General features: G+C 44.0%; 1 protein-coding gene across 12 annotated transcripts in view; it reads right to left on the reverse strand.

The window, feature by feature from the left end:
- The window catches only part of LOC137416120 (uncharacterized), a 114,115-nt gene that overhangs the window by 77,796 nt on the left and 20,610 nt on the right, over positions 1-15,709 (reverse strand). For 10 of the 12 annotated variants that reach the window (XR_010982205.2, XR_010982202.2, XR_010982203.2 and 7 more), the window contains 3 exons: positions 3,458-3,582; positions 718-808; positions 506-637 (listed from right to left, as the gene is read on the reverse strand). Coding sequence is in view for 7 of the 12 variants with exons in the window: in XM_078770243.1 (XP_078626369.1) it covers positions 506-637; positions 718-808; positions 3,458-3,499 (265 nt within the window). In the remaining 5 variants the exon portion in view is untranslated. The remainder of the gene's footprint in view (positions 1-505; positions 638-717; positions 809-3,457; positions 3,583-15,709) is intronic. The other 2 variants (XM_068101683.2, XM_078770245.1) reach the window with 1 other exon arrangement.

A 15,709-nucleotide genomic window follows, 5' to 3' on the forward strand; every position in this document is an offset into this window, starting at 1 on the left:
CACATTGACGTTGGAAGTTCCAATGTGGTGGCCAAAAAGCACATTGCACACATTGACGTTGGAAGTTCCAATGTGGTGGCCAAAAAGCACATTGCATACACTGACGTTGGAAGTTTCAATGTGGTGGCCAAAAAGCACATTGCACACATTGACGTTGGAAGTTCCAATGTGTTGGCCAAAAAGCACATTGCACACATTGACGTTAGAAGTTCCATTGTGGTGGCCAGGAAGCACATTACGTGTTGGAAATTGCAATGTGGTGGCCAAGAAGCATATTGCACTATTGACGTTGGAAGTTCCATTGTGGTGGCCAAGAAGCACATTACATGCATTGTCATTGGAAGTTCCAATGTGTGAAAATGATTGATCATAACCTCATACTATGGAGTTGTGGATAAAATATGCACACGCTGGGAGGAAGAGGACATTTTATAATTATTGGTTGTGTTTGTTCTCAAGTAATTAACTGCAAAAAGAGTAAAATAAACGGAGTAGGATCGTATACCTGGGTCACAAAGACTGCATTTCTTGCACATTGTGTCGTTATTTTGTTTGTCCATGTATGATGTCCCCTCGTCACAAGGCATGCAGAGAGGATTACTTCCAGGAACCTCGCAGGGTTTGTACATGTATGTTCCTGGAAAATAGAAAATTCATTGGAATTATTGCAAAAGGGTGTGCCCATTGAATAAGAGGGGAATTGAGATGAAGACTCACCAATGCCACAAAATTCACAGCAAATCCTATCATCATGACGGAACTGATTTGGTGGGCAAGGAGAAGAACTTTCTGTTCCAAAGCATGGAGCCTGTAAATCAAAAACACAAACTGTGTGATAATGTTGACTGGTTTTGATGATGTATTTGTTCAATGTATTAACGATATCTACATAAAATTTAATAACAGGCAAAGGCAATCAAACAAACATTCTTTATATTTTTACTTCCTCCATCCTAAATCTCCACGTCCTTCAAATGTTCACTCAGTGATCTTGTTGAAAGAAAACAGATTCAGATTTAAAACATTATTACCTCCGCCACCAAAGGTGGAGGGAGGTTATGTTTTCACCCCTGTCTGTCTGTCTGGCTGTTTGTTTGTGAACAAGATATCTCAAAAAGTTGTGGATGAATTCAGACGAAATTTGGCAGAGATGTAGCGTATGTGACAAGGACGAATTGATTAGATTTTGGTGAAGATCCGGATTCGGATCCGGCTACTCGGATTTTTAAAGTGATTCTTCACCATTGGGATCAGACAGGGCCAAAAACTATACATAGCAGGATATCTCAAAAACTTGGGTTAATATTCAGACGAAACTTGGTGGAGAGGTTGTGTGTGTGACAAGGAATAATGGATTCAATTTTGGTGAAGATCCGGATCCGGCTAGTATAATTTTTTAAGCGATTCTTCACCATTGGGAGATATGGCCAAAAGCAATATACAGCAGGATATCTCAAAAAGTTGTGGACGGATGATTTTGATTAAATGCGATTCTGTATTGTGATTTTCTGGTCTACTCTGGGATTTAAAACGTAAACTGTTAAACCTGGCGGTGTTATGCTCACTACTGAGTGCCATTCTAGTTTATACAAGAGTTTACATTGTTGTATAAATTGCACGATTGTTCCTCATAGATCTTATACACACAGTATTGGCAATAAAGGGAACAAAAGGCAAACACAATGGGAATTCCATCTTTTTCCAATGAAATTCCAAATTCCAATCCAATGAAATTGAAACCAACTGTAATAAAAGTTACTTCCTATCTCTCTGTGCGTGCTGGCTCTTGATGTTGGTCCGATGAATTTGCTCATCTGAGTTAAAGTTTATAAACACTCTTTGAAGTTTGAATCTGATCTGCTTGGGTACTCCTTATGTTGTTGATTAATCATTGATGTTTCGCAATTGATGACATCACGACTTTTCTTAATGAAATATTGTCCTTGTATATTTTCAAATCAGAATATTGACATACTTTGCATAAATTGTTGTTTGTAAATGTTGACAAAACAAGAAGGATACAATTAAATAAAATGTCATAACCCCCGTGGTTTTAGTAATTTTGCTGTACGGAGTTAAAGGCTGCCAGTCAGCCATGTTCAGTTGGATTACAAGAAAAAAATCTTCTACATATGTATACTCTCATGTGTCAAGTATGAACAAAATTTGTCTATGCACGTCTGAGAAATGGTTGCGGGGGACACGTTTAAGTACTAAAATGACCACTAGTCAACCATCTTGGATATGATGTCGAAAATAAATGACATGAATATGTATCCCATCATTTGTTTTCTGTGTGCCAAGTTTGAACAAGATCGGTAAATGCATGTCGGAGATATGGTTGAGGACATGTTCAACATTGGGTGTTTCACAACTAAAATGGCCGCCAGTCGGCCATATTTGATCGCATTGCGAAAGAAAATCATGTGCATATGTATACCGTCATGAACTGTCTTTGTGCCATGTATGAACAAAATCGGCCCATAATCTCCGAGACCCAATCCAGAAGCCCCTGTTTCGGACGAAGTCCAACGTGGCTAATAAATTGTTCTGAAATTTCGTCGCCAATCCTCGGTGTCACAAGAAACCCGATGTATAAAATGTTTTCTCAGCTACAATCTGTAATATCCCATGGTACAAATGATCTTTCATTGTACAGATAGATTGTGGACTTAACTGATTGATTGTACTCCCTCATTGTTGGATAAATAATTTTACTTTGTACAATTTAACATCACAAACTATGGGCATGTGTGGTTCACAAGTCAAGTCAAAGCTGGGTGTGCAAACTGTCCTGGGTGTGCAAACTGCATTCTCACTTGCTAAAGTCATTCTCACCTGTTAAAGTAATTCTCACCTGCCAAAGTCATTCTCACCTGCCAAAGTCATTCTCACCTGCCAAAGTCATTCTCACCTGCCAAAGTCATTCTCACCTGCCAAAGTCAAGAATCATTTGTTCCTCTTTGTTGCCGCAGTGTCAATGGAAGGGGCAAATATGGAAGAAGGAGGTTGAGTCCTGTTTCTCCCTTGAGACTGATATTTATGCCATTCTCATCTGGTTCAGTATTGTTTTGGTAGTGAGGAGGTTGGATACTGTTTTTCCCTTGAGTGTTGTATTTTAGTGTTTTCCCCTTGAGTGTTTTTCCCTTGAGTATTGTATCACACAATAACGGCCACGACCACCCACACAATAACCCCTTCTCTAAGGATGCCTTCTTCCCACAAGGAAACTTGCTGTTCATTTTCCCATGGTGAAGGTAAAATACCACATTCTGTCCCTACCAGTTCCAAAATTGTCTGCATGAGAAACATGGACCGAAGACATACTGTACCTACTAACTCGGAAAATAAAATAAATCACTTTGAATCATTAATAATGTCCACCCCATATTCAATATTTGGAACCCCTTCGCTTGTGTGTTTCTATAAGGGGCAGAATAACTCAAATGAAACATACCGTGATGAAGATAATTAGGGGAAGCAGCCATGGATGATTCATAATGTGTTCCAGGAATCAGCAGGATAATTGGTGAAAGGTTTTACCAAGTTTCACTCATTTTCAAAGAAAGATTGGAACAGTACCTGTTGTGAAACACACACAGTAATCTTTATAGATATAATACACATATTAGTGAATGCCGTAAATATGGTTATGAATCGAAATGGGGTAAACTTATGGGTATGCGGTTCAGTCAGAAACATTCTTGAGATTCAAATATCTTATTTGGTCCAAACAGGATCAACTTCACTGATAAACTAGATGGTATTCATCAAATACTTACCCTGTACAGTCAACTTGGTGCGAGCCAACTCTTCTGTTTTTGAAGGATTTTTTTTCTTTGATCTAATATGGCTGCCAAACCACGTGAGCTGTGACGTCATAAGTGTATATTCTCAAATATAATTGTTGCGTAGATCACACTCAATAAATTTTTAACTTATCAGACGAAGTGTGGTCCCTTTTGAATCAGGATGTAGTAATTAAGGCACCAATGACGTAATTGTTAACAACACCTATTCCCCATGCGGAGTTCTTTACAATGAGCCACGTTTCAATTTTTACTATGGAGCGGTTTTGGAGATAGAGCTGCAATGTTTTTCGGTTTTTCCAAAATGGTGCCTGCACAACATGACCGATGACGTCATAATTAATATTGAAATATTATATCGGAGGAAGCGTTCCTGCTGTGAAAATTTCGTGTCCATCAGACCAACAGCTGCAGAGAAAAAAATTCATACTCATCGGATGAAGCGTTATACTTGTCAAATTATGACGTCATAACGAAGGCACAGATTTTTTTTTGATTTTTTTTTGTATACAAGATCGAGGCTCGTGAAAGAGCTAAAGGAAGATGTGTTAATGATTACATCATCATTAACACATCTTCTCCACAAGGGGAGTACTTGACAACGAGCCATGTTTCAATTTAGTCGATGGAGGGGTTTCAAAGATTTAGAGGTGCAAAATTTTAACAAGATGGTGGCCATACCACATGACTTATGACGTCATAATTATGATTAAAAGTTTCTACAGGAGGAGGCACTCCTATGGGAAAATTTCATGTCAATCGGACCAACAATGCAGAGAAAAAAAAATCATACTGATTGGCTCACGCGTTGTACTTGTCAAATGATGGTTATAATTAAGGTACCGATGACATAATCATTAACAAATTTTATTCCTGATAACATCTTATTCCCGATCCATTAACACATCATATAAAGGTACCGATGACATCGGAAAAGGTCATTGAGAGTACTTGAAAAAGCACCATTTTTCATTTTATTCCATGGAGCGGTTTTGGAGATTTTGAGGTCCAAAGGTTTTCCAAGATGGCGTCCATACCATGAGACCTATGACGTCTTAATTATGAATAAAATGTTATACAGGCAGAGGTGCTCCTATGGTGAATTTCGTGTCAATCGGACCAACGGTTGCCGAGAAAATGAATTTTAAAAATGAAGAAAAGTACGCCACAGGTACTCCACATACCCCACACGTACGCCAAAGGTATGCCACATGTTCGACACATGTATGCCACACATATCTCCGCAACCGACTGCCTCACCCTGCTTTTCGTTTCTCGAGCACAGGGTAATAACCCCCACGACCACCCACAAAATAACCCCCACGACCACCCACAAAATAACCCCATGACTACCCACACAATAACCCCCACACAATAAATCCCACGACCACTCACACAATAACCCCCACGACCACTCACAATAACCCCCATGATCACCGACATAATAACCCCCACGACCACCCACCCAATAAAGCCCACGACCACCCACACAATAACGCCCACGACCACCCACACATAACCCCCACAACCACCCATGCAATAACCCCCACAATCACCCAAACAACGAGATTGTATTCATAGAACACTTGCCCTGTGCAGTCAACTTGTTGCGAGCCAACTCTTCTGTTTTTTTAAACATTTTTTCCCTTTGATCCAATATGGCTGCCAGACCACGTGAGCGATGACATAAATTAATATCCTCTAATATAATTGTTGCAGTGATCACGCTCAATACATTTCAAACTGATCAGACTAAGCGTTGTGTAGTGAAAATGTATCAAAGTTGAACCCAGGTGTGATGCTCACTTAAACTGCTGAGAGGCGTCTATAAGACCTCGGACGTCCGCAACTCTGGGCCACTCCTGCGACATTATACTATGACATGTAGACTTGGATGGTATGTACCCGCTCGTATTCTAGGCTTGCTTGCATTGACTGATATCGATCCTTTCTATATGATGCCAAGATCCTGATACATATATTGCATGATTGTATTTTACAGGATGATGCCAGAGATCTGATTGTTATTAAACCGACCTATGGGGCAAAGTTGTGGATTTGATTCATTCTCACCACACTTAATAACAATCAGTCTTGCCGTCCACTCGAGGACAAGTGGAAATGGCGGGACACAAGATGATCCAGGTACCGATATTCGGCGCCGACCCACAAGCTGTGGATTTGGGCTCGGAGCTAACGCATTGGCTCAAGACACTGGATAATCAGTTCAAAGCCCAGGATGCCGCTGTCACTGCTGAAACGAAACTGGACGTGCTACAGACTAAAGTGAACCATAGCGTCTACAGGAGCATCGAACAGTGTACGACCTTTAATGCCACTGTGACGGAGCTAAAACGAATTTACATTAAGAAACGGAGCGTGGTGTATTCCAGGCATCTGCTCGCAACGCGATGTCAGCAGCCCGCTGAGTCGATAGATCACTTCGCCCAAGAGCTGCGACGTCTACTTGTAGACAGTGCTCAGGAGGTACGCACTCATGAGCAAGTCCAAGATGATCTTGTCCGAGATGCTTTTGTCTCTGGGATCAGCTCTTCGACTCTCAGACTCAGACTTTTGGAGACAGCGGACCTGACGTTCACGGAAGCTCTGCGGCTGGCTCACGTATACGCTGAGGCCCGGGAGCAATCTAACGCCTATGACCACACGCGGGTCGTTGTGGGGACCTCTCAACACGTGCGCCCGGAGAGAGCTACCGCCTAGGCTTTGGGAGTGGAATCGACCACGCTAGCGGAACCACTGGCCGCTCCCGAGGGGGACCCGGATTCAGGCTTGGTGGCAGCTGCGGCGGCTAGACCAAAGCCTGTACGAAACGCTACGTGTTACTTCTGCGGGAATCGACAACATCCCAGGACTGCGTGTCCGGCTCGGGAAGCGATATGCCATTTGTGTTCGTCAAAAGGACATTTTGCTAAAGTCTGCCGAAAGACTGCGCGGGGCACACAAACTCACGCGACCTTGAATGGGCTTATCGCCGAGCCAACGGGCCGAGCACCGAGCGGGGTGCCTCACCCGGCTTTGATGAGTGGCACTCCTCCTCATGGGCCCCTGGCTGCATGCTCGACCTTGGTGAGGTACATCGGACCGCCAAAACAAGTGGCAGTAACACGACAGAACGCGGAGCGACCATCCTTGACTGGTATCCGAATGTCTCATGATGGCTTTGAGACTCATCGCGCGACTCTAGCGCCATCCGAAGGATGCCCGCCCGAACTACAAGCTCTTGCTTCTGCACATGAAACCCGAACGTCTCATGATGGCTTTGAGACTCATCGCGCGACTCTAGCGCCATCCGAAGGCGGCCCGTACAAACTACAAGCTCCTGCTTTGGCACGGCAAACTATGTGCTTGACACGAGCGCCCTCCGGAGGCTGCTCGAATGACCGGAAATCTGTAGCCGGCGTTGGATCTACACGCGAGGCGCGATCGTCTCGCTCGGATGGCTCAATAACTGCCGGACCTCTCGGCCTTGCTCAGGCCATTATTCCACTTATGATCGAAGGCATTTTTGTGCGGGCTTTAATCGATACGGGGTCCACGGATAGTTTTATTGATCATCGGCTGGTGCGAAAACATGGATGGCCGGTTCTTGGGACAACATGACAGATCTTTATGGCCTCCCAAGGGCTTAGGCTCAGCTCAAAAGGGGAATGTCGATTGAAGCTTGTGATAAAGGGACGCATGTTTCCAGATGTACATCTCATGGTCTTACCTGCTCTATGTGCTGACATTCTGTTATGACATGATTTTCTTAAGCGACATGGACGTTTAGCAATGGAGTTTGGTGGGACTGACACGCTTGCTGTGTGTGCACTCGCAGGAATGGAAATTGAGCCTCTTTCGCTGTTCCCCAACATGACCACTGACTGCACACCTGTAGTGGTAAAATCATGACGCTACTCACGGGCAGATGCCCAATTTATTGCGGAGGAAATGGCCCAGCTCTTAAAGGAAGGTATCATAGAACCTAGCCGGTTGCCGTGGCGTGCACAGGTCTTAGTGGTGCGACGTGAAGCGCATCGCAGATGCATGGTAAGCGACTATTCACAAACGATTAATCGCTTTACACAGCTGGATGCCTACCCCCTACCGGGGATGGACGCACTGGTTCGACAGGTGGCCCAGTACTTGGTCTACAGCACTCTCGATCTGCGTAGTGCGTATCATCAGATCCCCATCTCTAGGGTCGATCGCATCTATACCGCCTTTGAATCGGGTCAAAGGTTATACCAGTTCACCCGACTACCTTTTGGGGTGACGAACGGGGTCACCTGTTTTCAGAGGGCTATGGACGACCTCGTTACTAAGGAGAACTTGACAGATGTCTTTGTATATCTGGACAATCTTACGGTTTGTGGGCATGACCAGGGGCATCATGATGCTAATCTGAAGCGCTTCCTCGAGGTCGCGCAGAGGTATCGCCTAACCATGAATGAGGCTAAGTGTCGTTACTCCCTGCGCACGATAGATCTTCTGGGGTACACTGTGACCTACGGCTCTGTTGCACCAGATAAGGAGCATCTGCGACCTTTGCTCGATATGGCTCCGCCCTGCGATCAAGCTTCACTGAAGCATGCTCTCGGGCTGTTCGCCCATTATTCTAAGTGGGTGCAAAATTTCTCTGCGAAGCTCCGCCCCCTTGTGGCCTGCGACACGTTCCCCATGAGCCCAGCCGCCTTGGTTGCCTTTAGAGGCCTTAAGTCTGACATCGCTGGCGCCGCTGTGGCGACTATCGACGAGAGCAAATCTTTCGTCTTAGAAAGTGATGCCTCAGATCATGCGATCGCGGCGACTCTCTCCCAAGGGGGGCGCCCTGTGGCTTTCTTTTCGCGGACTCTCACCTCCGCTGAGCGGAGGCATTCGTCTGTCGAAAAGGAAGCATACGCGATCGTCGAGTCGATTTGGTGATGGCGACCGTACTTGCTCGGGTGATGCTTCCAAATCATCACGGACCAACAAAGCGTGGCGTTCATTTACGACACCTTACATGCTCAACGCATTAAGAATGAGAAAATCACTCGCTGGCGTATCGAACACGCCGACTTCTGCTACACCATCAAATATCGCCAGGGGAAGGATAACCTGGTCGCCGACGCCTTATCGAGGCCGGCTACGTGCGCGGGTATCGTAACTTTGGAAGGTCTGCGCGCTTTGCACGACTCTATGTGTCATCCTGGTGTGATGCGTTTCGCTCATCATGTGCGTCGTGGTAATCTGCCGTACTCGGTTGAGGACATCCGCGGGGTCTGCCGCGACTGCGCTGTATGTGCGGAACTCAAACCGCGTTTTTACAACCCCCCCCCCCCCCCCCCCCCATGGGGACGCTGGTTTGGGCTACTAGACCGTGGGAGAGATTGTCGTTGGGTTTCAAAGGACCGCTGCCGGTGTCGAGTAACTCTCGTTATCTGCTCACTGTCATTTATGAGTACTCGCGATTCCCTTTCGCTTATACGTGCGCGGATATGACGGCTGCCACAATCATATGGTGCCTGCAGAATTTGTTTTCTATGTTTGGATATCCGGCCTACGTGCATACCGATCGGGGTGCGGTGTTCCTGTCCCAGGAAGTGAGGTCTTTCTTGCTCCAAAATAATGTCGCTTTGAGTTACACCACTCCGTACAGACCCCAGGCGAATGGGCAGGTCGAACGCTTCAATGGGATTATATGGAGGGCCGTCATGCTAAGCCTCAGGACCCTCGGCCGGGGCCTAGATAAATGGGCTTGGTCGCTACCTGTGGCGCTGAACTCGATCAGGGCTCTATTATGTACGGCCACCAACCAGACTCCTCATGAAAGACTGTTCCACCACCCTAGAAGCTCGGGCGGTATCCGATCTTTACCCAGTTGGCTCGCTGAGCCAGGGCCGGCCTATCTCAAACGTGCGGTTCGCACAAGCAAGTACGATCCCTTAGTGGATAAGGTGCAGGTACTGCAGGCTAATCCCGAGCATGCTCGTGTGATGATGGCAGATGGACGTGAGTCCACTGTCTCCGTACGCCATCTCGCCCCTTCTGGGTTCATCGACCCTTATAGGGATATCGATGAACCGATCTACGAGTCTATGGACTCTCCCGAAGCTTCCCCTGTGGAGCATCTGCCGTCCCTCCCTTCGCCAGATAGACCCTTGCCTAAAGGCACTGAGGTGCCCCCTCCGACACCTGCCTCCAGCGGCGACTCCGATGCAGGGGACTCCGGGCTTGGGGACGTCGTACCCGGTAGTTTCCGGACCCGTGCTGGCAGGGTAATTCGCCACCCTGACCGCTACGGATGGACCGACTGACATGGAATGACATCCCCAATCAATTAATGCTGACGCACGCTTGATTCCTGCCTGGCGGCAGTGAAGTTCTAATGGCGGGGAGAATGTAGTGAAAATGTATCAAAGTTGAACCCAGGTGTGATGGTCACTTAAACCGCTGAGAGGCGTCTATAAGACCTCGGACGTCCGCAACTCTGGGCCACTCCTGCGACATTATACTATGACATGTAGACTTGGATGGTATGTACCCGCTCGTATTCTAGGCTTGCTTGCGTTGACTGATATCGATCCTTTCCATATGATGCCAAGATCCTGATACATATATTGCATGATTGTATTTTACAGGATGATGCCAGAGATCTGATTGTTATTAAACCGACCTATGGGGCAAAGTTGTGGATTTGATTCATTCTCACAACACGTTGTCCCTGTCTAATTATGACGTCATAATTATGGCACCAATGGCGTTATCGTTAACAACACCTATTCCCCATATAGGGTTATTTACAATGACCCATGTTTCAATTTTTTCCATGCAGCGGTTTTGGAGATAGAGGTGCAATATTTCTCGGTTTTTCCAAGATGGCGCCTTACCACATGACATATGACGTCATGATTATCATTATAATATTCCACAGGAGAAGGCGCTCCTCTGGTGAAAATTTCGTGCCCACCAGACCAACAGTTGCTGAGAAAAATAATTCCCAATGATCGGATATGGACCGTGGGCCAAGCCCCTGTTTTGTTTACTTTCATGACCCACCTCGCATATCTACCTGCATTTATAATATGTTGTGTAAAAATATTACAGAATTAATATCTGAAACTCGACAAGCACAAAACTTGCACATATTTTCAAAATGTGGAAAAAACACCCAAAATGTTGACGATCTTTTTAATAAATATTGTCCAATCACAGCACATGTAACATAGGCCACGAGTGGTCGTGAGCGCTAATCAGCCAATCGCGCGCTTCGTTTCAGACTGTACATACAGTGCTGGCGCAGCTGTCATGGCGACTTGCATGTAGTCAGATGCAGCCATGGAAGGCGAAGATTCTGATGTTAGTTCTTCGGGGTTTTGCTTCATGCATGTCGTCAATACGCACAGCCAAGTGATTCCATTATTTAATAATTTTATATAAGACAATTCAGGAGACGACGATGGTTCAAGAGCGATCGGTATTCAATGACAAAGGATGGAATATAACCGAAACAGGCCTGGACAGGCCAGGCCCGGAAACGTCAAAACGAAGGTTACTGACCTTGAAATTAGATAGAAAACAATGTATAATCAGTTATGAGGTTAGTTAGCTACACAATACCGAAAATTGGGTTCGATTCAAACAACTTTGAAATTTTGACCTTTGTGACCTTCAAAGGTCAAAGGTCGAAGATTCTGAAATTTGTTGGAAAACTTGGATTTCATGATGTATGTGATAATATAAGATCATGTACGAGATTTCACCCTATCAGGAAGCGAACAATGTAATAAAACCATCAAAAATCGACTTTCTAAATTTTGTGACCTTGTGACCTTGACCTTGGGGTGAAAATGAAAAATCGAGCTCCGTGGGGCTAGACACATGACATTGGCCGAACCAAATACCGAAACCCCTGTCAGATTCCACCAAAACCCTCGGAGAAGATGAAGCTTGAAATCGATTACCCCCTAAAAAGACATCTTTTTCGGGCGTGGCTCCGCCCACAATGGGCGCAATACGCACACTCTAGGCAGGACACAACTAGATAATGATATCAACCTCCCACCCAAGTTTCATCAAGATCAGATGATCATCGGGTAGTTATGCTGCAGACAGACAGACACACAGACAGACACACACCCATGACGAATATAGTGGTCACTTGATAACTCGTAAACCAATTTAATAAGATTTTTAATAAGTGAATTTTTTCATAAATGTTATTTTTTATAACATCCCAATTCATTTTTAATAAGAGCTTGGATAACTAGTTTGATAATTAATTTCAGTTCATGAAGAATTAAAAAATATACATATCACTCAGTTTGATATTAAAATTAGAATGGCCATTTTCTGGTAAAAAAAAATTTTAAATCATTTCCGTGTGTGTGTGTGTGTCTGTGTCTGTGTCTGTGTCTGTGTCTGTGTCTGTGTGTGTGTGTGTGTGTGTGTGTGTGTGTGTGTGTGTGTGTGTGTGTGTAGGACCTCGATCACCCAAACCCCTGGACGGTTTCCCCATCTCTACATAGACTACATACTTTATATTTAGAATTCCCATTCAGTTGTACACAGTTGTACATTCAGTTGTACACGATATAATAATGGACACAAGATGGCTCTAGATTTTGCTAATTAGCATAACTAATTAATGTGCAACTTTTTGCACTGACGAGTTGTGAATTCTTTCTAAGTGATTTTTTATCTAAATCTTTACAAAATTTCAGGTACATAGCAGAGGTGGGTCACGAAAGTCAAAAACTAGACAGATTTTTGAGGCTTGGCCCACTGTCTAATAAGTGTTGTACTTGTCAAATTATGACGTCATAACAAAGGCACCGATGACATCCTCATTAACATATCTTATTCCCCAAGGGCAGCACTTGACAATGAGCCATGTTAAAAAAAATTCCATCGGGCGGGTTCGCAGATATAGAGGTGCAACATTTTTCGATTTTTTCCAAGATGGCGTCTGTACCACGTAACCTATGACATTATAATTATCATTAAAAAATTCTACAGGATTAGCTACATATAATCTGAAAATTTTGTGTCCATCGGACTAACAGTTGCAGAGGAATTTTTTGTTTTATTCATACTGATCAGATGAAGCGTTGTACTTGTCGATTTATGACGTCATAATTAAGGCACCGATGATATCACCATTAATATATCGTATACCCCATGGTGAGTGCTTGACAATGAGCCATGTTTCAATTTTTTCCATTGAGCGGTTTGGGAGAAATAGAGGTGTAACGTTTTGCGAAGACGACGTCCGTACCATGTGACATATGACGTCATAATTATGAATAAAAAATATTATACAGGCGGAGGCGCTTCGATGGTAAAATTTCGTGTCAATCGGACCAACGGTTGCCAAGAAAATGAACTTTTAAAATGCAGACACGGCGTACAGCACACGTATGCACATGAATGCTTAACCCCACTTTTTGCCTCGCGAGCGCAGGGTAATAACCCCCACGACCACCCATACAATACAATCAGTTAATGATCACTGCTGAGTACCAAGAGTGGAGGGGGACATCCCACAATTGTTTCTGTCGCATCTTCTCTATTTGTCCATTAAACTCCTCAAAATCCTCATTATCCTGCGCTCGCGAAGCGAAAAGCAGGGTTAAGCATTCAGGTGCATACGTGTGCCGTATCTGCATTTAAAAAAATCATTTTCTCGGCAACCGTTGGTCTGATTGACACTAAATTTTACCATAGAAGCGCCGCCGCCTGTACAATTTTTTTTATTCTTAATTATGACGTCATAGGTCACGTGGTACGGGCGCCATCTTGGAAAAACGTTACGCCTCTATATCTCCCAAACCGCTCAATGGAAAAAATTGAAACAACGCTCATTTTCAAGTACTCACCATGGGGAATAAGATATGTTGATGGTGATGTCATCGGTGCCTTAATTATGACGTCATAATTCGACAAGTACAACGCATGATCTGATCAGTATGAAAAACAAAAATTCCTCAGCAACTGTTTTTCTGATCGGCACGAAATTTTCGACATCGGAGCACCTCCTCATGTGGAATATTTTAATGACAATCTTGACGTCATAGGTCATGTGGTACAGGTGCCATCTTGGAAAAACCGAAAAATGTTGCACCTCTATTTCTCCAAAATCGCTGCTTGGGAAAAATTTAAACATGGCTCATTGTAAAGAACTCCATATGGGAAATAGGTGTTGTTAACGATGACGTCATTGGTGCCATAATTATGACGTCATAATTCGACAGAGACAATGCTTAGTCTGATCAGTTTGAAATGTATTGAGTGTGATTTATGCAACAAATATATTAGAGAATATAAATTTATGAAGTCATCGCTCACGTGGTCTGGCAGCCATGTTGGATCAAAGAAAAAAATGTTCAAAAAAAGTAGAGTTGGCTCGCAACAAGTGGACTGCACAGTGTAAGTATTCGATGAATACCATCTCGTTGGTGGAAAGGAATAAACATTTTAAAATTAAAACACCGATTCATATTCCACATCCTATTAATATGATCACCGCTTAACAACACGGCGGTCACCATGGAAACAATAATATCATGGAACTCCAGATCCATGATCAGATCGTCGTTTTCAGTTTTACTAGATTCTCCTCTGATAACAACCTCCCCAAACTTGACAAACTTGCCAAGCGCTTTGGTGAGCAGCTGAGCGAGTGGCTTGTTGAGTGATTAGGTGAGCAGCTTGGCGAGCAGTTATATGGAATGACTTGCTTGGAAAGCGATAGCAAGCCAATTGGAAACGAAACACACCCCAAGCACAGGTTCGACAGAGACTGGTTATCTTCTACTATAATTGGATGAGGTGTGTGTGTGTGTGTGTGTGTGTGTGTGTGTGTGTGTGTGTGTGTGTCGTACTTTTTGACGTCTATTAATTAATTACGCCCTATTCAAATGTACCTTTTAACCCGTTAGACTGCTGAGACCTTGGAAAACCCTTTAGCATTGAGACCCAAAAGACACCAAGGACCCAAAAGTCCCAGATGATTCAAAAGTCCCCTCAGATCCAAATCACCAAAAGTCCCCGAGAACCCAAAAGTCCCAAAAAGTCCTTGATGACCCAAAGGTTCGAGGACCCAAAAGACCCAGATGACCCAAAAGTCCCCAAAGTCCAAAAAGACCCAAAAAACCAAGATTACCCAAAAGTCCATGATGACCCAAAAGACCCAGATGACCCAAAAGTCTCCAAAAAACCCAGACGACTCAAAAGTACTTGATGACCCAAAAGACCCAAAAGTCCCCGATGACCCAAAAGTCCCCGATGACCCTAAAGACTCAGATGACCCAAAAGTCACCGAGGACCCAAAATACCCAGATGACCCGAAAGTCCCCGAGGACCCAAAGGTCCCAGATAACCCAAATGTCCTTGATGACCAAAGATACGCAGATGGCCCAAAAGTCCTCAAGGACCCAGATGGCCCAAAAGTCCCTGAGGACCTAAATCACCCAAAAGTCCTGAGGACCCAAAAGTCCACAATGACCCAAATGTCCATGAGGATCCAACATACCTAGATGACCCAAAAAACCCAGATGACCCAAAAGTCCCCGAGGACCGAAAGACCCAAAAGTCCCCGAACACCCAAAAGACCCCGAATACCTCAAAAGACCCAAAATACCCACTTGATAGGCAATAATTAATAATTAAAATACATGTTTATAAACACCACAACAATACTTTACCCACGTGACAGACAATAAATAATTAATAATTAAAATACATGTTTATAAACACCACAACAATACTTTACCCACGTGACAGACAATAAATAATTAATAATTAAAATACATGCTTATAAACACCAGAACAATACTTTACCCACGTGACAGACAATAAATAATTAATAATTAAAATACATGTTTATAAACACCACAACAATACTTTACCCACGTGAT

Source organism: Myxine glutinosa, chromosome 1 (genome assembly GCF_964187855.1).
Source record: "Myxine glutinosa chromosome 1, kmMyxGlut1.1, whole genome shotgun sequence".
NCBI classification, from domain to species: domain Eukaryota; kingdom Metazoa; phylum Chordata; class Myxini; order Myxiniformes; family Myxinidae; genus Myxine; species Myxine glutinosa.